The sequence below is a fragment of the Castor canadensis genome, chromosome 16 (assembly GCF_047511655.1).
Source record: "Castor canadensis chromosome 16, mCasCan1.hap1v2, whole genome shotgun sequence".
Classification (NCBI taxonomy): Eukaryota; Metazoa; Chordata; class Mammalia; order Rodentia; family Castoridae; genus Castor; species Castor canadensis.
In genome coordinates, this window is record NC_133401.1 from 13,950,555 (window position 1) to 13,976,926 (window position 26,372).

At 52.3% G+C, this 26,372-nt stretch overlaps 2 protein-coding genes across 3 annotated transcripts; one reads left to right on the forward strand and one right to left on the reverse strand.

Moving 5' to 3' along the window:
* Positions 1–1,679: 1,679 nt before the first annotated feature.
* On the forward strand, positions 1,680–4,224 carry Ttc9b (tetratricopeptide repeat domain 9B). The gene is made up of 3 exons (XM_020166936.2): positions 1,680–2,352; positions 2,938–3,120; positions 4,013–4,224. Exons 1-3 carry the CDS (start codon positions 1,932–1,934, stop codon positions 4,126–4,128), a joined length of 720 nt encoding a protein of 239 aa, XP_020022525.1. The 5' UTR covers positions 1,680–1,931; the 3' UTR covers positions 4,129–4,224.
* On the reverse strand, positions 3,632–21,404 carry Map3k10 (mitogen-activated protein kinase kinase kinase 10). Of its 2 annotated transcripts, none has more exons than XM_020166933.2 (10): positions 20,190–21,404; positions 15,791–15,971; positions 12,973–13,121; positions 12,395–12,570; positions 11,646–11,892; positions 9,820–9,936; positions 7,573–7,747; positions 7,376–7,488; positions 6,386–7,072; positions 3,632–4,980 (listed from the first exon to the last, which is right to left on the reverse strand). In XM_020166933.2, the coding sequence occupies exons 1-10, from the start codon at positions 20,869–20,871 to the stop codon at positions 4,658–4,660; spliced, it is 2,850 nt and encodes a 949-aa protein (XP_020022522.1). In that variant the 5' UTR covers positions 20,872–21,404; the 3' UTR covers positions 3,632–4,657. The 2 variants fall into 2 exon arrangements, with proteins under 2 accessions (XP_020022522.1, XP_073913245.1); XM_074057144.1 differs by having other exon boundaries at positions 11,622–11,892.
* Positions 21,405–26,372: the final 4,968 nt, after the last annotated feature.

Consider the following 26,372-nt stretch of genomic DNA (forward strand, 5'->3'; position numbering starts at 1 on the left):
ACACGTTTCTACCCATGAGGAGTTCAAGGTTGGACCTCAGAGATGAGGGAGTGATCCAACAAAAGCATTTTAAAGCGGGGCATCAGTGGCACTCGCCTGTAATCCTAGCAACTTGGGAGGCACAGATCAGGAGGATTGAGGTTCAAAGCCTGCCCAGGAAAATAGTTCACAAGACCCTATCTTGAAAAGCCCATGACTAAAAAGGGCTGGTAGAGTGGCTCAAGTGCAGTAAGAGAGGCGAATGCTGCCTTTGGGGTGGCTGTTTGGTGGAGCCTGCCATGGATGTCCAAGGGCAGGAAATGTAGTGAGGGCGGGGTTGGGAGGGGAAGAAGACGATGGAGATGTGGGCTTGGGGCTTGGTGCTGACAGACCCAAGACAGGGTTTTGGAAGAGGCAGAAGAAATACATAAAAAGCTACTCACTACTCATTCAACACTTCTGCACGGTTGCTGACTCTGTGCTAGGGATTTGTGATCAAGTAACTCAGAGTAATGGGTGGTGAAAAAGTGTCCACTGTTGTGCCAGCCCTGTGCTCAGTGCTGTACTGCATAACCCAATTCCGGCCCTGCAAACGCTCACAGGTAAACTTACTCGATATCCCCATGTCACACAGAAGGAAGTCGGAGTGGAGGAAGACTAAGGAACTTGGCCATGGTCTCACAGCTAAGGCAGCTCATGAGAACTGAAGGGCAATTACTGCCTTCCACATGTGTTTCTCTCTCTCTCTCTCTCTCTTCCTTTTTGGCAGTACTGGGGTTTGAACTCAGGACCTCCCACTTGCTAGGCAGGCACTCTGTCACTTGAGCCACTCCCTCAGTCCTTTTCTGCTTTAGTTATTTTTTCAGGTAGAGTCTTACTTTTTTTTTTCCCCCTAGGACCAGCCTCAGACCAAGAACCTCCACATAGCTGAGGTTACAAGTGTGCACCACCACGACTGGCTTGTTTGTTTTAATAGGGTCTTGTTAACTTTTTGCCCAGGCTGGTCTTGAACCTTGATCCTCCAAATTTCTGCCTGCTGAGTAGCTGGGATTAAATTTCCTTTCCTGAATCTCCTTTTATTATTGTGCTGCTAGGCTGTCACTGGAGAGTTGTCTGCTTACTCACGGGTTTTTCCATGCACACTGTGAGCTCCACAGGGCAAGAAGCAGATGTCTCTTGGATGTCATGTTATCTCCTCCTCCAGGAAGCCTTCACTCACCACCTCAGCCTAGGGCAGGTGTTTCCTCTGGGCATCTCTCCACCCCAGCCCCAACCCTCTTCCTGTGCTTCCCAGGCTGGCTCACTTTGGGTTGTCACTGATCACTGGTTTGTCTCCATGGACTGGGAGCTCAGTGAGCGAGGAATCTGAAGTTCTCACAGTCTTTACTATGTCACAGATCATACAAGGCAGAGCTGGGAACAGCGATCCGCCCATATTTGTTGCATTAAAAAAAAGAATGAATTCAAAGCGATGTTATTGTTCCATGTACCAGATAGAGTTCCAGGTAATTTAAGCGAACTTCCCAAGCATACACTAGTGTCAGAAAATAAACAGAGATTTGAATTTGGGCACCTTGAGTCCATATCCTGTGCTCTTATACAACATGCCAAATGGCTAGTGGGCTGGAAACCAGCTTTCCACGAGATTGATATCTTCCTGCTTTTCCCCTCAGGCTCATCCTTTGCTTCTAGAAATATTGGGGAGCTTTGGACATGGGGGAATGAAGAGAACGCAGGAGGGCGTGAGGGTAAGGGGAGTGGGAACAAGGAAGATGCAGCTGGAGAACTAGGAATGGGGTTGCGTGAGAGGGAGTCTTTGAGGGGGGCTTCTTCAGACCCGTAGAGGGCAGCTGGAGTCGGCAGCCGGAGGTGCGGGGGCGGAGAAAGGGTGGGGACCGGCCCCGCGGGGGGCGATGCGGTAGCTGCAGCGGCGGCCGCAGGAGTTTCCCACAATGCAGCGCGGCGCGCTGTCCCCGGTGCTGATGCTCAGCGCTGCCCCGGAGCCTCCACCGCGCCCGCCTCCCGCCCTTTCCCCGCCAGGCCCCGGCCCAGGCTCCCGCCATGGCTCGGCTCGGCCAGGTCCTGCCCCAGAGCCGTCGGGGGCCCTGGCTGCAGCGCTCGACAGCAGCCTACGGGCTGCCGTGGCGTTCAAGGCGGAGGGCCAGCGCTGCTACCGAGAGAAGAAGTTCCGGGAAGCCATCGGCAAGTATCATCGGGCACTGCTGCAGCTGAAGGCGGCGCAGGGAGCCCGCCCTGGAGGCCTGCCCGCCCCCGCTCCTGGGCCCGCCACCAGCCCGGGGCCGGCCCGCCTAAGTGAAGAGCAGCGGCGCCTGGTGGAGAACACGGAGGTGGAGTGTTACGACTCCCTCACGGGTACGGGGCCGTCGGGGGGCACAGAGGGGCATGTGAAAGAGAGATGGGGAGTGAGGGGCAATCAGGAGGCCTTGGGGTTGGCCGGGTGGGGGGCGGGAGAAGGGGAACTTGGAGGCTGCAGGGGCCAGCGCCATAGTCTGTTGGGAAGACCTCAGAACTTGATCAAGGAAAGGAATTGAGAGTAGTGAACACGTTGGCCTCTGGGTGGATGAAGAAGGAATGCAGGAAGCGGGCTTAGGGCTGGGTTGTCAGAACCCCGCTACACTGAGTCATGTTTTCCTCCTCCTGCCACACGCAAATCTAAGGTGGTAAGAGCCTTCCCTGGGTGAGCTATTCATTGCCTGGTCCCTCGCCTCTGCGAGTGTCCTGAATACCCAAACCTCCGCCTAATCTCGGGAGAGATTTGTCTGTGTCCTTTGCGCCCTCTAGCGGCAGCGCAGATTGACTCTATTCCGCTGGGCTAGCAGATTGGCGCCCCCTGGTGGCCATAGCAATCCCTTAGGCTGAGGGGCAGAGGCCCGGTCCTTCGAGGTCACGTGGTTTCTAGCGGGCGCCCGCAGGTTCTGAGAGTACCGGGCATTCCAGCTTGCTTGCTGCAGTCGGAGCTGGTGAACTATGAGCGCGTGCGTGAGTACTGTCTCAAGGTGCTGGAGAAGCAGCAGGGGAACTTCAAGGCCACCTACCGCGCGGGCATTGCTTTCTACCACCTGGGCGACTATGCACGCGCGCTGCGCTACCTGCAGGAGGCCCGCAGCCGGGAGCCCACAGGTGAGGCGCAGGGTAGGACGGAGATGAGGTCTGGGCAGGGGAAAGGGCTGGAGCAGAGGGAAGAAAGGCAGGAAGATCAGGGCAGAGCAGAGCTCTCCTTCCACAGAGCTGCCTCGGGGGAGTGATGTGCACCCACTGGAAGACTCCTCTTCACCCACACACTCCGTACACACCCACCAGTCCTTTCTTCGTCCATCCCTTCATCATTCAAACGCCCGCTCACCCGTCATTCCTCTGATGTTTACCCGCACACTATCTCGTCCTGGACCCATTCTGATCCCTCCTTCGCCCAGCGCCCTCCCTATCCACACAGCAGTCTCATCTTCATTGCCCCCACCACTACCACCCTCATTCGCTAACCATTCACACACGCGCCTACTCCCCTCCCCTCATCCACCCAGGGCAGGTGATGCCAGGAAATTGGGGTGGGGGCAGTGGGGTGGGGATGGCAGAGCTGGAGCATGTTGCCTGCTGAAAGATCTTGTCAAGGTGTGTGTGTGTGTCTTCGTCAGTTTTTCTGTTTTTTTTTTTTTTAATCAAGAGCCAGCGAGGAGAGGTCCCAGAGGTGCATGATGCAGGGTTGTGGGCGAAAAGATGCAAGATTACTTTTCCTTTGAAGGGTTCTGGTGAAAACAGATGTCACTGGGGGATGAGTGGAGGTGTGACAAGAGGCTCACTCTGTGAAGAGGCATTCCTGGCAGAGTGCAGCACGTGCAAAGGCGGGGAGGTGTGAACTGTCTGGTTGAGGCTGGGACTCTGCGGAGGGGCTCTGGCACTGCATGTTTTGGGGAGGAGCCACTGGGGATGGGTGGCATGAGTGTGAACTGAGATGGCGCAGCTGTCCCCTGCTACCCCAGACACCTAGATAATGCCCTGCCCCCATCCCTCACAGACACCAATGTCCTCCGCTACATCCAGCTGACTCAGCTGAAGATGAACCGTTGCAGCCTCCAGCGGGATGACAGTGACAGTGGGGCTGGGGCCCCTGCTCGCGATGTGGTTGGCTGAAGCCAAGGGGCTGTCCCTACCCCACTCCTCCTCACCTCACGGTGTAACTCCCCCTCTCATGTTTGCCAGTAAAGCACTTGTCACTGGCGACCATAACCTTTGTGTGGTGTTCTTGTGGGGACCAGGGAGGGGACATGGGCCTAGCTTAGTGACCCAGAGATGCCTAGTGAGGGCCTGTGGGGTGAGGGTGTCCCACTGGGAATGAGCACCATCAGGGCCTGGGCCAGGAAAAGACACACGGCTGAGTGGGGTAGGGGGCTGGGGTTACCTTTAATGCTGTGTTTTGTGCCAAATCCCCCATGATGCCCTGTCCCTGAGAATCCCTGCCCACCCTCCCCCCAGCTGCAGGGTGGGCTCAGGGCTCCGCCATCTGGGGTACAAAGGAATAAATTAAGTGCCCCCTCCCCCCTTCCCCAATAAATAGAGTGAGTATCCTGCCCAGGCCTCCCCCGCCTGGGGCATGGCGGGCTGCAGCAGGGCCTGGGGCGCTACATTCATGGCTGCCCAGGCGGGCGGTGGTGGGCAGGCCTCAGCGGGAGCCATAGGCCCCACACAGGGGCACTGTGTTGTCCTGGCTCTGCCCCTCCATGTCCATGTCCAGCAGCGTGGGCTGCATGCTGGGGGGCCCAGGGCTCTCCGGTGTGTCTGGCCTGCTAGGAGGCGAGATGCTGAGAGTCCTGCCAAAGGAGACCAATTTCCAGGGGTCCAGGCGGGGACGGCTGGCAGCTGGCCGGGGCCTTGGGGCGAAGGTCAGGGTGGTGGGGCGGCCAGGGAACTCTGGGGGTCGACGGCGGGTGGGGAACAGGGCCTGGGGGTCAGGCAGGCGGGGGAAGTCCAGGGGGTCTCGAGGGCCTGGGGAGAGAGGATCACATAAAGTGGGTGGGTGGGGCAGGGTAGTACTCCAAAGCCAGCAACTTTTATGTGAAAAGCGGAATTTTCGGCTTCTTTTGAAAAATCCTCAGAGCTCCTCAGATCTTGCTGGGCCAGCTTTCCAGCAAGACCACAGCCATCCTCAGCACTGCACTTGGCTTTGACCTAGGTTCCCATACTCACAATGGCTCACTTATCTGGGTAGGACTGGTTCCTTAGCCTTTTGGAGCTGGTTTCTTTCTTTCTGTTTCCCTTTTTTGGTAGTACAGAAGTTTGAACTCAGGGCCTCGCCTCCAGTCCAAGAGAGTGGCTGTATTGTGAAGTTTTTGGGTTTTTTTTTTTTTTTGGCAGAACTTGGGTTTGAACTCAGGACATTTTTTGTGTTGGGATTTTTCTTTTTGTGGTACTGAGGTTTGAACTCAGGGACTACACTAGTCCTTTTTTGAGAAGGGCTTTTTCAAGATAGGGTCTTGTGAACTATTTGCCCAGGTTGGCTTCAAACCTTGATCTTCCTGATTTCCTGCCTCCTGAGTAGCTAGGATTACAGGCATGAGCCACCAGTGCCAGTTTTTTTTTAAATACTGGGGATGGAACCCAGGGCCTCATGCATGCTAGGCAAGTACTCTACCACTTAGCCACATCCCCAACTCTTCTTAGCTTTAGTTATTTTTTCACGTAGGGTATTGCTTCTTTTTTGCTCTGACTGGCCTTTGACAGTGATTCTCTTACCTATGCTTCCCACATAGCTGGGATCACACACATAGCTGGGATCACAGACACACTCCACCATGCCTGGCTTGTTGGTTGAGATGGGGGTCTCTAACTTTATGCCTAGCAGGTCTTGAACCTTGATCCTCCGGATCGCTACCTGCTAGTAGCTGGGAGCCACCTAGCCCTGCCTGGAGTTGCTTTCTAAGTAGCACACTAGCCAAAGCCCTGTCCTTCCTCCAGAAGGCTGGGTTTGGGTACACACCTTAGGCATGATTTTCTGGGCAGAGATCAAAACAGACCTCACTACCAGGGGAGGGTTAGCTAACAGTAACTGTAGGACAAGCAGGGCAGTGCTAGGTAGTGAGTACCCAACACCTACCCATTGCCATCTTTGTGGCTGCGAGCAAGGAGGTGAAAAATAAATGCTACACTTGTGCAGCTCTAGTTGCCTGCCGGGCCCTGGCAGGCATTAGGTTACCACCCCCTAGTTCATCCTGGGCCTCAGTCATCCCAGGGCCCACAAAGCTTCCAGCAGAGTTGGCTGGGCATGCAGACCTCCCTCCCCCAAGCTAGGCATACGCTGTTGCCTTAGGTCAGTGGGGCTCTGACACCGGCCCTGCGTGTCACCGGGAAGGGCCCTTTCTGTCCCCTGGTTGTGCGCGCAGGCCTCACTCACCCGCGCTGTGGCCAGTGGGCTCGGGTGGCCCCCGCTGGCCCAGCGCTCCATCGGAAGGCGTCCGCCGGTGCCCACGGCTCACGGTGCGCGCGGCGGTGACGTGGGTGGGCGTGAGCGACTGGCGGGGGTCCTTCTTGAAGCTCTCCAGCTCGAGGTCCACCAGGGGGTTGCTGTTGGGCAAGGGCACAGGAGGGGAGGGCGGCGGAGAGGGCGCAGCCGGTGCGGCCTCATCGCTGTCGGAGCGCAGCAGGGATCGCGTGGAGTTGCAGTCGGACACGGATGACAACGACACGAGGGTGGCCGAGGGCGCCAGGCCCGGGCCGGAGGCCGCGTCGTCGCGGCGGCCCAGGGGCCGCCCGGTTGGGCTGAGGCCCCGCGGGAAGCGGCCCGCGCGGGGGAAGAGGCCGTCGAGCCAACGCCGCTGCTCTTCGCCGTCGGCCGCGCGCGCCTCGGCCACGTCGGCGCCCAGGCCCACGGCGCCCAGCAGCGTGGCGCAGCCCAGCAGTGCCAGGTCGCAGCGCCGCCGGGCGCCGTGCCCGGGCCGGGCGGGAGGCGCAGCCGGCGGCGGCTCCCACGGCGCCTGCGCCCCCGGGGAGGGCTCGGTGGGCAGTGGCACCGCGAGGTAGGACGCGGTGCTGTAGGGGGAAGGGGGCACGCTGCTGCCTCCGTCGGCCTCCGCGAACTCCTCTGCAACAGGGAAGGGCATCACTCGGCTGCTCCGGGCCCCGCGGGCTCCCGGGGACTTAGGGACACCGACTGCCCCCACTGACCTCCCCAACAGCAAGACTCCCAAAGCACGTTCTTCAATCTTTGTCTCCCAAAGCCTCTGAGGAGAGTGCCCTTTGCCCTGGGAGTAAGCCACACGTCCCAAGGACCTGCTATCCCTCTTCGGGGTGCCCTGTGACGGGCTCGCCCCGCGCCTGGGATTCTGCTCCCTTCTGGCCAAGGCTTCTCCTCGCCCCTCCCTCCGCAGCACCCACACCCTCTTACCCATCTCATTGAGGCTGGCGAAGCCCGGGGCAATAGGGGTGTGTTTGGGGGATTTGCCTAGGTTGGGGGCGCTTGATGACCACTGTTTGCTTCCTTCCCCCAGGGCCTTGAGCCTGCAGGGGGCGTGGAGAGATGGGGCTCAGCCATGGCTGCCCCGGGCCTGGGTGGACACAGGGGCAGGTGCGCTCCTACAATACCTCTCCTCTCCTCCAGCCCGCTCCTTCTGCAGGGTGGAGCTGGGCCCCCATGTCCGGCCCTTCTTCTTGCCCCCAACCAGTTCTTCCTTCTTTGGAGGCCCACTGCGGCTCCACGTTCCACTGCCACCACTGCTGCTGCCACTGCTGCCGCTGCCACCACAGTCCACAGGAGTCACTGGGTGGAGAGAAGCCAGGTGGTTACTCAGTCTTAGAGAGCTTGTCCTGGCTCTTTAAGACTCCAGTCTCCCCACCTGGATCCACTCTCCTCCTGGGAGTCCAAGGGACCTTTTGGACTCCAGTCATGACCTGTTCCTGCTGTAAATAGTTCCCCACTGCCTGGACAAGTCCCAGCTTCTGGGCAGGACATTTGTGGCTCTTCCCCAAGCCCCTCTGTCACCACTCCTCACACCCTTAGCCTTCCACCCTTCATTCTGGTTGGATGCTTGCCCTCAGATCTCCGGCCCTGAGTAGTCAGTTCTCTGGAGACTCAGTTCTCTTTTCTGTTCTTCCCACACTCTGAACATACCCTGGTACTAGTATTTGCTAGCACTGTATGGTTGTCTTTGTCCCTGCTAGAAGGGCCTCCTAGGCTTGGTACAAAGCAGGTGTCCAGGAGGTGGACATGGTGCATATCTGTAATCTCAGCTACTCAGGAGGCAGAGGTAGGAGGATCATGGTCCGAGGCCAGCGTGAGACCCTATCTGAAAACAAACTAAACCAGAAATGACTTGGGGGTGGGGCATGGCTCAAGTAGTAGAGTGCTTGCCTAGCAAGTGCAAGGCCCTGAGATCAAAACCTAGTATTGCCAAATACAATAAAATAAAAGCAGGTGTCCAAAGGGTCAGGCTGGAGCCAGGGGCCAGGGTGGGGGTCACGATAGGGTGGAACAGAGCCAGGAGTCAGGCTTGCACCCTTGAACCCAACAGCAACTCCACCAGTTGTACCTCTGCCACATGACCCTATGACCATCTTTCCTTTCCAAGTCCCCCACCCTGGTCCAGCCCATATAATTTCATTGGCTTCCCTGCCTTTATCTCTCACATTAGGCAGAGAGAAGGAGAAATGTGATCCTATCACGGCTTTGCTCACATCCTTCTAGGATCTCCCTGATTAGGACGTGGGGTGTAGATCAGTGGTAAAGCATATGCTTAGCATGAGGCCTTAGTTTTGATTCCCAGCATTGCAAAGAAGATAAAATAAGGAGGGAAGGAAGGGCTCTCAAGGCCCTGTGTGACCACAGAATAAACCATTTTCTCCCTGCACTCTCACCAAGTCAGCTTCTGGGCTGGGAGACATGCCAGGCTCATTCTCAGTCTTATGCCTTTGCTGTTACTTCTGCCAGGGGAACAATCCCCTCAGATCTGAGTATATCTCACTCCTTGCACCAAGAGCCCTGTTTAAACTTCAGCTCCTCAGACAGAGCCTCCTCTGATGGCTACTTTTACATGTCATCTTGACTGGGCAAAAGGGTGTCCAAATGGCTCCTAAAACATTATTTCTAAGTGTGTCCATGAGGGCACAATGCTAATCTGGGGAAGATTAGCATCTGAATGCGTAGGCAGCATACGGGTACCATCCACCCATTCCATCTAGGACCCGAACAGAACCAAAAAGTGGAGAAAGGTGGACTTGCTTTCTCTGCTTGAGCTGGGGCAGCCATCTTCTCCTGCCCTTGATCATCAGCACTTCTGGTTCTCAAGCCTCCTAGACTTGGACTGAAAGGACAATACTGGCTTTTCCTGGGCCTGCAGATGGCAGATTGTGGACTTCCCAGGCTCCACAATTCTGTGAACCAGTTCTCCTCTCCTCTCCTTTCCCTTCCCCTCCCCTCCCCTTTTCTCCTCACCCCTTCCCTTTTCTCTCCCTTCCTCTCCTCTCCCCCCTCTTTCCTCCCCTCTCCTCTCCCCCCACTTTCCTCCCCTTTCCTCTCCCTTCCCTCCCCTCTCCCCTCCTCTCCTCTCCCTCCTCTTCCTCTCCCAGGGATAGAATCCAGGGCCTCACATACTAAGCATGGACTATACACTGAGCTACTACATCCTCAGCCCCAATGTCTTCGTTTATTCCCTTCCCTGATTGTTCCTGGAAATTACGTTGCTGCTTACTGATTTATTTGTTACATCACCCCTATGAGAATGGGGGAAGGAAGGGGTTCTGACTGTCTTGTTCCTAGCTGTCCCTATGGTCTGATGCCAGGTATGTGCTCAGAGTGTTTGTTGACTGACTGGTGAGGGCCCTGTAGATACTCACAGCGAATGGCCCTCAGCCGGGGAATGATGCTGGGGCTAGCAGGGGGGCTGGCCCCATCGGATCCTTTCCGCTTGTCCAGGGTTGGAGAGGCCTGGACTGTGATCTTATGCTCAAAGCCTGCAGGAAGGAAGAGAGTTTGCTAAGCAAACAACTCCACATGAAGCAATGGGAAGCTTCCTTTGTAGAAGGCTAGAAGAATGACAGCGTGAGAACTGCACTTTAATTCATTAACACAGTGGATCTCAAAAAGTGGTCCCCAGACCCACCAGCACCAATGTTGGCTGCAATTCTCTTAAATGCAAAGCACCTGGCCCTTCCTAAGTCAGCAAGGCAGGGGCAGAGGTCCGAAATCTAACTGCACTTGACTTAGGATCTAGGCTGGGGGGTCCAACATGGTAGCCATTAGCTACATGTGGCAATGGAGCACTTGAAATTGGCTGAAGAACTACAGTTTAATCTTTTCTTATTTAATTGTAACTAAGTTTAAATTTAGAAAGACACTTAATTTGGCTACTGGAGACATTTAAGCATGTTTGGAACAACTGGACTTGTGAATCTACTTTTCTTACTCTAAATTTTATGACATATAAGTATAGATTAAAAAATTACTGTTTTTTTTTTTTTTCAGTGCTGGGGGTCAAATCCAGGGCTTCTTGTATGTTGGCAAGTGCTGTATCATTGACCCCACGTCAAAAAATTTTTCTTTTTTGGGTTTGAACCCAGGGCCTCATGCTTGCTTAGACGAGTGTTCTGCCACTTAAACCAGGTCCCCAACCCCTTTGCTTTAGTTTGTTTTTCAGATAGTATCTTGCACTTTTGCCCTGGCTGGCCTTGGATAATGATTCCCTTACCTCCACCTCCCAAGGAGATGGGATTACAAGTGTAAACTACCACACCCACACTGAACTTCTGTTTTTATAAGTCAGAAATGGCTGAACATCAGCAATTTCATCTGGTTTAACCTCATAGCACTTTCCATGGATTTAGGGGACAGAGGGGCATGGCAAATGATACTGGGGGAAGCAAGCAGCAAAAATCCTGGCTGTAGGGAAGTCCATAGGACTTGCAAGGGGCAGGGGAAGTGGAAGGAGGCAGATTAAGATTAGAAGGTATTTAAAAACTGGGCATGGCAGCGCATCTCTGTAATCCCAGCACTCAAAAGGCTGAGGCAGAAATGAAAAACTTAAAAAAAAAAAAGTCTCAGAGTTTGAGGCCAGTCTGGATTACATAGTGAGACTCTGGGCAAATACTTCATGAGACCCTAGCTCCAAAATAACCACAGCAAACTGGTCTGGAGGAGTGGCCCAAGCAGTAGAGCACCTGCTTTGCAAGCATGAAGCCCTGAGTTCAAACCCCAGTCTCACCAAAAACAAAAAAAAAAAAAAAAAAAAGCAGACATGATTGCCCTAAGAGTTACTCTGAAGGGTGGACGAAGAGTGTCTGAGGGGTATGTGGAAAGCATATCGAGGGCTGAGAGAGTCTCCGCTTTCCTGAGGGATGATTGGAATAACTCATTCAGCCCTATAATGTTTTGTGGGAGGTTTTGGTCATTTTATTCCCCCTCCCCCACATTGTTCCTTAGTGCATATTAATTGTACAATGCGGGAAGTTTCAGTGTGATATTTCCACACATGCATGCAATTGACTTTGATCATGCTCACCTCCTCTATTACTCGTTCTTATGGGTTCTCTCTTTTGGGGTAACTTTTTATATGCGATATGTTCAGAAATTAAAAAAGCTATCAAAGGGGGGAGGATGTAACACACAACACACACACACGCATGCGCTGGGAGGCCTCTACCCAGGATGCGTGGGGTGGGTGTACCGGAGGGCAGGCTGATGTGGCTGCCTCCTTCCCGCAGCTTGAGCAGGCGGCTGCGCTTGAAGTTGCCCTTGCGTTTGCGGACCCTGGGCTTCTCCTGGCTCAGCTGGCACATGAGCAGGTGCAGCTCACGTTCCACGATGTCCATCTCGCGCTCTGCCAGCTCCTGCTCCCTCCGTCGCAGCTGCTCCTCCTGGAAGCGTTGCTCCTGTGCTGCGCGCAGCAGCTCCTCCTCCCGGCTGCGCAGCTCCTGGTGGGAGATGCAGATGCGGGAACGGGCCGGCTTAGCCACTCTGCCTCTGCAATAGTCCCAGGACTGCTGGGTTTTGTTAATGCCCTGCAGTGGGGTACGCTGGGCTCACATTTCAACTCCCACTTCACTCTCTGAGCTTGGTGGCCGGGCTCATTTCAAAGAAATGAGTGCTTTCTCTCTCCCCTTAGTATTTTAGTTTTTTTTTTTTTTTGGCGGCACTGGGTTTTGAGCTCAGGGCCTCATGCTTGCTAGGCAGCTGCTCTACCACTTGAGCCACTCCACCAGCCCTTCTCTGTGTTGGGTATTTTTGAGATAGGGGCTCTCGAACTATTTACCTGGGTTGGCCTTGAACCATGATCCTCCTGATCTCTGCCTCCTGAGTAGGTAGGATTACAGGTGTGAACCACTGGGGCCTGCTCAGGGTGCCTTTTTCTAATCAGTGTACCGACTGGAGGCTGCCCTTTCGTATCAGCCCCCCCCACCTTGCCCCTGCCCTCACCTTCTCCTTGGTCCGCAGGTCATGAAACATGTGCTGGATCTCCAGCCTCCAGTCCTCCTGCAGTGAGTGGAAGGACTCCAGCGGCATCTGGAACAGGGCTGACTGTTCAATGGCTTCAAGCCTCTTCAAAATGCTGCCAAAATCTGGCCGCCCATGCGGGTCAGGGTCCCAGCATTCTGGGGTAGGAGGGGAAGGCACAGTGGGAGGGATGGAGACATTAGCAGTCTGAAGACAGGACTTCTGGGGGCTGGGGACAAACAGCTTTCCTGGAGCAGGAGGGAAGAAATTCAAAGCCACCATGGCAACGTGTCCCTGTAAAAGGCTGGGAGGGACCTGCTCCCTCTGGAGGGTCTGGTGTTGGAATTATGGGACAGGGTGGATACCCTTAAGAGCTCTGGGTCTGGCCAGAACAAGGGAGCCATGGAGCTGACCATGGGGAGATGCCTGTAGTCGCTGGGGTTCCAGCACCTTCTCCCCAACTCCTAAGCCCGCCCATAAGGATGGTGTGAAGGGGAGAGGTCTGGAGCAAGCCCCCCACCCCCCCAGCAGAGCCTACCCTCCCACAGGCCCTGGCTCACCCTCCAGTAGGCGGGCAAAGGGCTCAGGGCATGTGGAGGGGATGGGCAGCATCAGCTTGCTCATAGCCACGCCATACGCCACAGCCAAGGCATCGATTTCTCGGTAGGGGACCTCACCCGTCAGCAGCTCCCAGAGCAGCACCCCGAAGCTGCAGGTGGGGAGAGGGAGGCGTGATGCCACAGCCCACCCCAATCCTCAACTGCACCCCAGTCCTGCCTTGGGCCCAGAGGGCGTCTCCCTCACCCTAACATCCAGCCAGCCAACAAGGCCATAAGGACCTAATTTGAATTCTGGGGGTCTGTTCCCCAACAGACAAGATGGAGTTGGTGCTCTGATGTCTCCCTGTGCTCTTTCTCCCTTCCCTTGCCCCTGCCTGAAAACCTTCCATGGGTTCCCCATGCCCATCCTTCTCAGCCCTGACCTTTGATGGCCCCTGCAGCCTCGCCTCTGAATATCCTCAGCCTCATCCCAACTCCAACTCCATCTTGCAGTCACACTGAACGTAAGACCTGTTCTCCCAAACCTCTGGCCTTTGCACGTGCTATTTATTTACTTTGCTGAAAACACTCTTTCCTTTGTATAACTATTTGTTCTTCAAATTTCAACTTAGGTTGGCCCCTCTGCCAGGAAACCTTCCTCAATTCCACAGCCTCCAAAGTTAGGTGAGAGGCCTCTCCTCTATATTCCTTCAGAACCCACAGCACTTAGCTCTAAAAACAAATTAACACTATCTTACACTTATAAAGCATTTACTCCAGGCCAGCCAACTCTGCTAGGCCCTCTCAGCAATCCTCACAATAGCCCTGAAAGGCAAAAGTACTGGCATGATCCCTGCTTCATCTGATGAGCAGATACAGGCTCAGAGAGGGTAAGCTGCTTGCCCAAGGTAACACAGCTAATAAGTTGTGGAGCCACACTTGGACTCAGGTCTGTCTGATGCACATGATAGTGCCCTGAATAGTTCATGATACCAGAGAGTACTGCTGTCACCTGAGTGTCCACCTTTCTCAGTCACCTATGTGTTCTTCTGGATCCTGATTACTGTTTTGTGCAGCTTCTAGTAGGTAGTAGATCCCTGTTTACTACCAATAGGCACTCATGCATTCATTCACTCAACAGACTACTAAGTGCCTTCTGTGTGGCAGGCACTTTCTAGGCACTAGAATAAGGAAGACATAGCTGCTGTCTTCATGCTGCTAACACCCTCCCCTTCTTCCTCAGTAACTGCACTGGTGAATCTGAGCTGGGCATAGGCTGCCTGAAATAATTTTCCATCCTCTCGTACAGCTAAGATGCTCAAAGGACTATGGTTCCGGCCAATGGGATGATGGAGATGTGGAATAGAAAAATAGCTTACAGGAAGTGTCCTTAAAAAGAAGGGGTGCTCCTTTCTTCTTTTCTCCTTCCTACTAGTTGGAATGTGAACATAAAAGCTGGAGCTCTAGTAGCTTTTTGTATTATGAGGCAAACTTGGGAATGAAGCCCACCCAAGATGGAGGAAAATAACAGTGGCTTTCACCTGAAGGTGCAAGGATCCCCCTACTGCTTGCTCCCATGTGCCTGGACACCTGTGGGATTGTGTGTGTGTGTGTGTGTGTGTGTGTGTCTGAGGTTTGAACTCAGGTCTTCACAATTGGTGGCTGGGGACCATTGTATTTAGTATCCTGAGAAGTACGAGACGTACCACACAAGGAAGAATTATCCAACACCGATTTGAGGAACCCAACATAGAAGGAGCCTATGATGCTGGGACACCATATCAGTCCTGTGTTTTGCATGAGAACAAAAACTGCAGTTTTCTTTTTATTTGGGGGGTTTCTCTTCCTTACAGCTGAAACAGATGTTTGGTGCCATAAATGATCGCCTGATGGAAAGGCAGCCGGAATTTCTCCAGCTGAAACTGCTCTGCCCTTGGGGAAGCCTGAGACATCCTGTCTCATTTGTCTCTGCCCCACACCCATTAATTTGCTGCATGGACAATCTGTAGGCTCAGCTGGGAACTGAAGGAACAGCAAATGGGAAAACCTGGGTTTGGCTCCAACAAGTAGAAAGCATCAGCTTGACAAGTTTCTATTCCAACTTTCACTGCCACAGACACAGCCTCCTTGTTGGCTTCCTGCCACCACTCCTGTCCCCTAAGATCCATTCTCCACCTCACAGCCAAGGGGGCTTTTAAAATGTTCAATCAGATCACACCACGCACTGTACTCAGAGTAAAGCTGGAGACTGTGCAGCTCTCACAGTGTTTCCTGCTGGCTCCTGCCTGCTCTGCTCCAGCCACACTTTATGGAACATACCAAGCTCATTCTCACGCAGGCTTCTTGTCACTCAGAACTCAGCTAACCTATCATTTCTCAGAAAGCCTTTCCCAAAGTGGTCCTTGACCCTTACAGTGCCTTCCTATCCACTACTAGTTGTTTGTCAATTTTCTGAACTTAAAAACAGCTTTTTTTCCTGTTGGCTTCTTGTGGATTTTTTAAACTATCATGAAGGCAGGAACTCTGTTTATATATGTTCACTTCTGCTTCCCAAGAGCCAGGAATTGGATGAGGGAAGGAATGGTCACCTCAAAAGGCCTTGATTTCCTGTCTGACCAATGGGCACAGGGAGGCTAAGGGACCTTTTAGTGCTGACATCTACATCCCAGCTCTGTCCTTTGAATTTTTAATTCTAGTTCCAATCCCTTCTTGGGGCCACCTATGCTGCCAGGGACATGGCCCAGAGGGGCTGGAGCTGGAGATGGGGTCTCTCTCCCAGCAGCCCCCACTTTCTCCCTTCCCTACTTCCCAAGGCCACCCTGGCCCTGCCTCTCAGCACCTCCAGACATCGCTGCTTTTGGAGAAGAGGGAGAGGCGGATAACCTCAGGCGCCATCCAGGCGTAGGTCCCAGCAGCGCTCATTTTGGTGGTCTTGTGCCACTCACGGGCGAGGCCGAAGTCTGTGATCTTGAGCACCGTGTCTGTGAGGTTATGGTTCTCGATGGCCTCCAGGATCAGAACTAGGGGGAGGAGGAAAGGCGGGTCACCCACCTGCGGGTACAGGCTGAGGCATGCAGTCCTCTCTGGGAGGCCCCACTCTGCAAAGCTCCTTCCTGGCTTGGAATCCTGGAAGTCCCTCCTTGTATCTAATCCCTGTCCCAGGCTCCGGGAAGAAGGCAGGAGCTTCCCCTAACTTCTGACGCCAGCCTGTGCTCTAGGGAGCTTAAAGAGTAGCCATGAACTAATGGCCATGGGCCGCTTCTCCTTCATCCAGCCTTGACTTCCCTGCCAGTGCAGAAGTGGGCCCTGCAAACCATGAGCAGAAGGGAGGAATGTGGTCCTCCATTTGTCTTTGTCACCCCTGTGCTCTCCTGCAGGCAGGAGTTGATGCAACCCTGTCCTGTGTCCACACTTTGCCATGTGACTTTGTAGCTCTTTCCACTAATGAGGCAGGTTGCATTTTCCCATCCTTAACTCGGGATGGCCTATGGCTTGTTTGGCCAAGAATGAGGTGGACATGACAGGGGTCAGTTCTAATTGTAGGTGGGAAGAGGCCATGAGTGGCTGCTTGCATGCACCCTGGAGCTTCCCCATCACCATGACAACATGTCTTGACTAGCCTCTTGGTCCAAGAAGATGAGAAATACTTGGAGCAAAGCTTCTCCAGCTGAGTCCAGCTAACCTGCTTTGCCCTCCCTCCAGTGTCTCCAAGTGCACAGGCCACAACAAGCAATTGTTTTAAGACACTGAGTTTTTGAGGTGGATTGTTATGTAGCATCATTGTGACCAAATCTGAAACATCCGAGCATACTGAACAGTTCCAGCTGACCTGCTGCCTAGGGTTATCACTAACAATGACAATCATGGTTAGTGTTTAGAGTGGGGCTAAACACTGACTCACAAGCAATCCAATTTTATGGACTAGCATACAGAGGCTCAGAGAAGTCACTTAGCCAAAAGTATTTGACTGGCTAGAAAATGGCAGGACAAAGACTTCAACTATCCCTGTCACCAGAGCCCAATGTCATACTACTTCAATATCTTACCACCTCCTGTCAGAGTACAGTGTGCACTGTCTGCCTATGAATCTTGGCCCTGCCACTTTAGCTGCATGATCTTGCATAATTTACTTCACCTTTACACCAAGAGTTCTCTTTGGTTAAGTAGGACAGTATTTACCTTCTATGGTTGTACAGTAAGATTTATTGCCTGAAACAGTAAGTCCTGTTGCTATTAGTGTAAAAGGTCCCTGTAATTCCTCTTTATTTCTCCACCTTTATTTTCCAGCATCCCTGACTACTGCTCCAGTCATGACAATAATAATAATGAGGTAATTCTGTCATGCCTATGTGACAGATGAAGGAACTGAGGGTTAGAGAGATCAGCAAATTACCCACACAACTGGCCATCTAACCCATCTTTCAAAACCCGTCTCAATGCCATCTCCTTCCGGAAGCCTTCTGTGCCCTCACAGTCTGTGACTCTACTCCCCCAGATGCCCTCCCGTCTCAGGTCCTATTCCCCAGCTCCCTCCTGTAGAAACTCTGCGGCAGAGGGAACATGTCCTGTCTCACACTTTTCTACATCTCCCAAACCGGTCCCAAGTCAGTCCCCTGTGCAAATCTGTGCCTTACCAAGTCGCTCCTGGCTTGAAACACTCCAGAGGCTTCCACTCCATCCCAGAAAATATTCAAGTCTTCTGCATGGCTCCTGCCTACCTTTCTGATCTTTTCTCCTCCACCTCTTCCTCAACTCCTGTGGTTCTGGTCTTGTTGCATTACTACCACAGCCCCACTCATTCCCATCTCAGGACGTCTGCCCTGCTGTACCCCTTTCCCCAGGTCTCTGTAATGATTTTTTTTTGGTGGTACTGGGGTTTGAACTCAGGGCCTTATGCTTGCTAGGCAGGTACTCTACCAGCTGAGCTACTCCACCAGCCTCCCCAGGTCTCTGTAAAACTGGATATTTTTTGCTCAGATCTCTGCTTAAATGTTGTCCTCCTTGACTACTCCATCTAAAGAGCTCCCTCTGTCCCAACCTTAATCTGCCTTATTTCCTTGAGAGCCCCTGGCACCCTGAAATTTTGGTATGTATTTATCCATCCATCTATCCATTCATCCACATATCTATTGTCACATAGTCCTGTTTACTAGCATCTATGTTCCATAGTGAGAGGACAGATCTGACCTTGTTGACTTCTATAATTCCAGAGACAAGGACAGTCTCTAGCATAGACCAGGTTCTTAAGAATTACTGAACTAGCTATGTGCTGGTGACTTACATCTGTAATCCTAGCTACTCAGGAGGCAGAGATCAGGAAGATCCCATTTCAAAGCCAGCTACAGGCAAATAGTTTGAAAGACTCTATCTCAAAAATAAGAAACACAAAAAGGGCTGGTGGAGTGGCTTAAGTGGTAAAGTGTCTGCCTAGCAAGCATGAAACCCTGAGTTCAAACTCCAGTATTAAAAAAAAAAAACAACAAAAAATACTACTAAACTAAAGCAGATTAAAAAACAACAACAACAACAAAAAAACTACTAAACTAAGCCAGATTTGAGGCTTCTGGAGGAAGGATAAATGGGACACCATGCTGTGGAGGATCTGTGTCCTGTCTGGGGCATGGAGGAGTCCCATTGTTCCTTGAGGAAACCCTGGCCTTAAGAGCCCAGTCACCCTTTATCCAGGTCCCACTGGCTACAAAAAATTGGGGTTTGCCCTGAATCAGCTTGGGTGGGGAAGGGCCAAGAAGGAGCCCAGCCTTTAAGAGGAACATGCCAGCTGGTCCTGCCTCCACTCACCCAGCTCAGAGGAGTTGGAGTGTGGGCATCGGGGAAGGCAGGGCCCATCTGTATCTGTCTTGCCCAGTCCCCAGTCTGGGCATAGACCTGGCCATGTCATGGGTACTTGGTAGCTATCTGTTGAGTGGATGAATGCCAGGTTGAGGTGAGGACCGCTCAGTCCCTCTGTTCTAGGGGCTTACAGTTGTAATTGGTAGTAGAATGGCAACAAACTCATAAAAAATAGTGATGGATTCAAACAAATCTGAAGATGTAGAATTGACAGGAAGCAGGGATAGGACGTGAGCACTTAGGGCAAAGGGTGACCCTCATGTTTCTGGGCTTGGGTGTGAACCATGTGAGGATAGAGAACATACTGGCCTTGTAAATCCCAAATGAAAGAATGAAGACATGAATAAAAAAAATGAAAGGGAGTGAGACTGGGCAGAGCAAGAATTTGAGAGCTAGGAAGTATATCCCTACGAGTATCTGATACATGGCCCTCCAGAGCTATTTGTGGAATGAATGAGTGAAATGTCTAGCTTATTATTATCAGGGCAGAAACTAGGTTTGACTTGGTCCCTGTTGGGCTCCTAACTTAATAGGTGCTCAATATTTGCTGATGCTTCTTTTTTTGGCAATAGTGGGGTTTAAACTCAGGGCCTCACACTTGCTAGGCAGGCGCTCTACCACGTGAACCACTCTGCCAGCCCTTGCTGATGCTTCTTGATTCAAATATGAGTCTTGGGGAACTTTCCCTTCCACCGGGATTCAACCAACCAATCAACTTTGGAGAACCTGTGATCAGCCAGGCAGCCTGGAAGCTTCCACATAAGCTACATATGTTTTCCTCTTCCATCTTTTCCAGTCTGCCTCAGAGGCCTGACAGTGGTTCTCAACTGGAGGCAATTTTGCCCCCAAGGGGAATAAGGTAATGCCTTGACACATTTTTGGTTCTCAGAGCTGAGGACAGGAGTGGGAAATAACGACATCCAGTGGATAGAGGCCATTTGTGCTGAAATGCATAGGATAGCCTCCACAACAATGATCAGGCCACAAATGTCAACAGTGCTGGAGTTGAGAAACCCCGACTCCAGGTAAGCTAGGTTCTTTTTGTCTTTGCCAAGTGGACTCTGGCACCATGAATGCATGGTGAACACCATGAAGGCAGGCTCTGCCTCTGTCCTGTTTATGGGAGGAAACTCAGGTCATCACAGTGTTCATGGAGACATGTTTATTGAGCTATGGAGATTTTGTAGCCTGGGAGTTTGGTCCTTCAATCTTTCTGAGCCTCCTTCCTCTCCCTTGAGAAGCAAGGCCTGCTTCACTTGGCCCTGAAGGTGTACTGCTGCTCCTTCTTGCCCCAGACACAGTGCCACCTGGTGTCCCTTACCCTGTTTCCCACCACCTAGGCCTGGCCTTGCAAGGTTCTGTGGAACCTTGAGTAAGGTTCAACTTACTGTTGATGGACTTGAGGTCGCGGTGGATGATGGGCACAGGGGCATCGTTGTGTAGGTAGTTCATGCCCCTGGCCACCTGCACGGCCCAGTTGACCAGCACGTGAGGGGGCACCCGGCGACCAGCCAACACTCTGCTCAGTGCACCTCCCCTGGCGTACTCCATCACCAGGCAGAGGTGTGGTGGGCTGAGGCAGGCGCCCCTCAGGGCAATGATATTGGGGTGCTGCAGAGCTCCAAAGAGTCGGGCCTCCTGGCACACCTGCTCTGCTGTCACTGCCGGATCCCGTTCAGGGTCCAGCCGGGCGGCCTTGACTGCTACCTCCTCGCCGCGCCATAGGGCTCGATAGACCTTGCCAAAGCCCCCAACACCGATGATCTCCTCCAGCTGCAGCTCGTGGAAGGGGATCTCTTGGGGCAGCTGGAGGCCTGCAGGTGCGGCGGGTGCGGCAGGGGCCACATAGTTACTGGGGAAGACACCCACACGGCCACTGGGCAGCTGCCCGGTCCACCAGCCCTCATCGCCGGACACCGCACAGTCCTGGGAAAGCACCTGGACGCGGTCGCCCCTTCGCAGGGTCAGCTCCTCGTCGCCTGCCGCCTCGTAGTCGAACACCGCGGTCCAGACAGGCCCCGCGGGGGTCGTGCCCCACTCCTTGGCCGCCACCCCCTCCTCCTCCTCCATGGGGGAGGGGCCGGGGGCTGCGGGAGGTCGCTTCACACAGGCTGCCCGCGGGATGCAGAGGGCGGGCCTGGATGGCCGGGATGGGGGACAGTCCCTGCGGGTCCTAGGGGGCTCCTGGGGGCCATGGCTAAGGGAGCCCTCCGCTGGAGCAAGGAAAAAAAAAACCTCTTTAAAAGGGCAGGGCCGTCTCCAGTGATTCGGTTGTCCAGGCGGGGCGGAATGGGAGTAGGGCGGCAGGTTCACCTGTTCCCCACAGATGGCAGAGCGCTAAGAGGACCTGGCCGCGCGGTTCCCGAAATCCTGCCGGGGCCCGCGGGTAGGAGCCGAGGGCGAGGACAGCGGGCAGCCACCCCTCCTCGCACCTCTCACCCCGCGCAGCTCCACCGGCGGTCCCCGGCTCCGCATCCCGGGCCACGACCGCCGAGCTGGGCGGGTGTGATGGAGCCCGGGGGGCGGCCGCCCCGGAATGGGGTGGCGCGCCCCTCGGCCTCCTCACGTGCGGGGCGTTCGGGCGGCCCCCATCCTCTGCACCGGGCTCCCGGTCGGCCCCAGCCCCTGCCCCCGCCCGCGCCGCTTCCCGGGGCCGCTGGCGGGGCCGGGAGTGACGTGTCGCCGCCGCCGCCGCAGTGCCGCCTGGGAGTTGTAGTCCCCGGCCGCGCGACCCCGGGCCCGCCCCAGCCCCACCAGAGACCCTCTGCCAGCTTCGGGCCGCCGTGGGGACCCCACGGGGCTGATGGAGGCCTGCTGGCAAGATAAGCAAGGCGCTGGACCTTCCTTCGTCCCGGAGGACTGGGCGCAGGGAGATGGGGGCCAGCGCTCCCCACGGACCCTGTGAAGTCCGCGGCCCAGGGTGAAGTTGACGGCAACGCACGGGCTTAGCAAGGCGAAAATAGGAGCTGATCGAATGGAGGATACTATCTCGAGACCCAAACGCAGCCTGGTCAAGGTCCTGGCGCTGGACTGTCCCTCGCGGTTCCCCGGCGCGAAGTGCACGCCGGGAAATGTAGTCCCCGCCCTACCCCCACCCCCCCCCAACCCCTGAAGCCCGCGAGGCTCCTGCATGCTAGGGGCCGGGTCAGTCGGACAGGAAGAGGGGACTGTCTTTGGGGGTGTCACAGCCATGTCTGCTTGTCCCATCAGCTCTGGGGGTTCCTCTGCCTCCACAGTCGCAACATGTGCTCTGCTGAATCCCTCACTCCCCAGTTTTAATGTGCACCTTGTGCTAGGTACTTTGCATACAGGGCATCATTCGGCCTTAACGATGATTTTACAGGTGACTTACAGAGAAGCGAAGTCACTTGTCCAAGGTTACAAAACTGTAAATGGCAAAGCAAGAATCAAAGGCAGATTTTAAAATTCACCACTGTCAGGATTTTAAAACACTGCCTTCCCATTGGCACAATGAGAAAACTGAGTCCTGTGAAGGTTCAGTGAGTTGTTCAAGATCTGTAAACGTGTAAGGCTCAAAATTTGGGGCCATTTCACTTGACCTGTCCTAAATGAAATGTTCTGGGAGTCTGGAGGGAGAAGAGAGAAAAGAGGAAGCATAATCTGGTGCTCAAATTCCAGAGAACTAGGTCGCAGGAAATCGGTCTACTCTCCGATAGAAGTGGCTGCCTAGTCTTCTGGCTACGTCTGGAAGAAAGGCCTGGCTTCTTTTTGAGTACAGGTGTTTCTCCTATAACCTGATATTCTTATAAAATCTGCAGTTCTAAAAGTAACAAGATCTTAAGGGGAAAACAGAGTTAGTAACAGATTGCTCAAAACTTGTGCAATTTTATAAACAGTGCTACAAAACCAATAATGATCCTGATAGAAATGCTAGTACAGTTCAATTTCTTCAGGCATTTGCTGTCAGCAACTACTTTGCAGCCTTAAGGGCTAGGCCAGGGCCAAGGCTTGTGCTTCCTCCTTGGAGATACTGGTCTGGTGTAATATTCTTTATTTAACTGTCTTGTTATTGTTGTTGTTTTGGTGGTATTGGGGATTGAACTCAGGGCTTTGCACTTGCTGGGCAGGTTCTTATCACTTGAGCCACTCTATCAGTCCCATGGTGATCTTTAAAGCCACTAAACAAATGACTGTGGATCTGACGAAAAATACTTCTGATTTGCAGGGGTTTCTCCCCCCTCCTCCTTCCTAAATAATATCTTTTTATAGCCAGATGTATGTGCACCCAGGTGGAGGTAGGAAGGTCCAGAGTTCAAGGCCAACCCTGGCAAAGTTAGATCTTATCTTAAAAACAAAATGCAAAACAATAGGGCTGGAGAAAGGGCATAGATCAAGTGGTAGAAGAGCTTGCCTACCATGCCCAAGGCCCTGGACTGTCAAAAAATATATTTTTTTATTGCTAAGATTTTCCCTTTAAGTGTGAGAATGCTTGTCTCTGATTGCTTCAAAACGTTAGCTTCTTAGAGAAAATTGCACATCAACGTGCTTAGGTTAGGCTAACATCATTTGTTGATCAAATGTCCAGGGAGTGATTTGTGTCAGTGAAGCAGGTGGGCTGTGGAACAGTTGTCTCCAGGTAGGGACTTGAGTAAGGAAAGGGACCTTGCTGGGTTGTAAGCCTGGGTGGACCTTGTCATGGGAATGGGGTGGAAAGGGATGGACTTTGCCAATTATTTTGGATTTTGATGTGGTAACAAGGAAGTTATTAATTTGGAGAGATCTTAGATTCTTGCAATATTGAGTCTTTCGTAGTTTGAATGTGCTTTCTTCAGTTCACTCACTGAGATTTCATTGTTTTTACTTATTTGTGGGTGGGATTTTATTTATATTTTCTAATCAGTTAATGCTACTGATTTTTTAAAATGCTAATGCAAGGTAGCATCCAACTACCTTATTTGTTCTACCCATTTTTTTGTATTGTTGGCAGCACTGGGGTTTAAACTCAGGGCCTCATGCTTGCTAGATAGGCGCTCTGCCATTTGAGCCACTCCACCAGCCACTTATTTGTTCTAGAATAGCTTCACAGATAATTCTCATTTTTCTGTCTAGACAGTTGCTGTCAAAAATGTGAAAATTACAGTTTAATCTTCCAGTTCTTTAGAACTCATTTCTCATGCCCTTCTCCAGTACAGTGGTGAATGGTAGGGGTATTAATAGGCAATTTGTGTCTTTGGGAGGCGAGCAGTACTGGGATTTGAACTCAGGGCATTGCACTTTCGGATGCTCTTCCACTTGAGACACTCTACCTCAAGGTTTCCCCATGTCTTGTTCTAGACTTTTGAAAGAGTAATCCTGAGATAGCACCAGTTTCCAGTATATTTCTAGGACAGCTTTTTATCTAACTTATTATGTGCTATGTGCTATTCCTAACTTGCTAGGAGTTTTTTGTTGTTGTTGTTGTTTTGTTGTTGTTTTGGTGTTTTGAGACACAGCCTTGCTAGGTAGCCCAGGCTGGCCTTCATCCTCTGCTTCCTGAGTGCTGGGATTGCAGGTGTACACCATCATGCTCTGCTTAAAAATTTTTCCACCCTATTTTTCCTGTACCGTTTCTATCTTTAGATATATTGAGACTCACAAATACTTACTATTGTGTTAAGTTGCCTACAGCATTTAGTGTAGTGACATGCTGCATAGGTCTATAGCCAGGAGCAATAGACTACACCATAGAGCCCAGGTGGGTATGGACTATATGATCTAAGGTTGTATAAGTACACGTTATGTTTGCACAATAAAATCCCCTAGCCGGACGCTGGTGGCTCACATCTATAATCTTAGTTACCTGGGAGGCTGAAATCAGGAGGATTATGCTTGCAAGCCAGCCTGGGGAAATAGTTTATGAGACCCTACTTCAAAATAATACTGAGCCCAAAAAGGAGTTGGTGGAGTGGCTCAAGTGGGAGAGTGCCTGCCTAGCAAGCGTGAGGCCCGGTACTGCCAAATAAAAAAGAGTCAACTACAAAAAGATAAACAAGAATCCATATATCTAGATATTGAAAAATACATTTCCAAATAATTTTAGTATTATAGAAATGAAATTACATTTTTTGGGGAACTGAATGACAATGAAAGCATCATACACCTAAACATTTGTATTAGTGTATGATACATGTGCTTTTCTTTTGGTGTTACTGGGGTTTGAACTCAGGACCTTCACCTCAAGCCATTCCACCAGCCCTGTTTTTGTGAAAGGTTTTTCAAGATAGGGTCTTTCAAACTATTTGCTCAGGGCTGGCTTCAAACCTCGATCTTCCTGGTCTCTGCCTCCTGAGTAGCTAGGAGCCACTAGCATTCGGTCCTCCATATGTTTTTAACTTATAAAAATGGTATTCCATAGAGTAAGACTGAAGGAAAGGATATGATGGTATGAGAGCACAGACAAAGGCACCAAACTTGAACTTGACATAGAGCCTTCACATGTCACAGAAGGAAGAATTCCTTAATTCTCCTGCCTCATCCACACGAGCCAGAAGCCATACGTGCTTCATAGCCTGACATTTTTGAAATTTCCATGTCAGGACCATGTACCTAGCACAGCTGTCCCATGTCAATATACCACAAGCCACGAACAGACACCTGGGGTCCTCAGATACAGGGCTAACCTTAAGCAAAACTGAAGTGGATGAATTTTCCCATAGGATGCTCCCTTCTTGGCAGACAAGTTTCTGATCCTTGAACAAGTTTCAGGCATCTGATTTTCTGCCCATCTCCCCATCAAAATGTGCCTTGTGTTCCAACAAAGGTGGAAGGAAGATTCTCTCTCCTGAGTAGTCAATTAGGTTGACTAATTTTGTCAACCTGACCTCTAGGCCCACTTCCTAGTTCCATGGGGATTGAGGCTGTTGGTTTTTGTTGAACCCAGCTCTCACTATGTAGCCTGGGCTGACCTGGAACTTGATACCTGCCTGCCTCAGCCTCCTGTGTGTAGGATTATAAACTGCACCACCACGGTTGGCTGGATTGATGCTATTTTGAGGTACTAATTGCTGCAAGTTGGAACTCTTCTGTTTTATTTCTCTTTCAGATCTTTTTAAGAGGTCCCATTTCTCTTTAGATGATGGCTTAGCCAAGAGGAAGGACCCAAGCGTCTAGGACCCTAGCCCTTTCCTACTCCCTGTCATTGAATTAGAAAGCTACATGATATATAAGTAGTTGTACTTAAGCACTTACAGATTAATTGTATCCCACCTCTAGTTTCCATGGACAACAACTCATTCACTCATGCATCTAATATTATTTCTCCCACTGAGACAACCCCAAGGGATTGGTACTCTCCAAACACCAGGCACTATCTGATAGAACCTAAATTGTGTTCCTCCCCTTCACGTTCTAGATTGGAGTTCTAGCCCAGAACCTCAGAACGTGACTGCATTTGGGGACAGAGTCATTAAGGATGTGGCTAAGTTAAAGTAAGGCTGCTAGGATGGACTCTAATCCAACCTAAAAGCTGGGCACCGGTGGCTCATGCCTGTAATCCTAGCTACTCAGGAGGCAGAGATCAGGAGGTTCATGATTCGAAGCCAGTCTGGGCAAATAGTTTGTGAGACCCTATC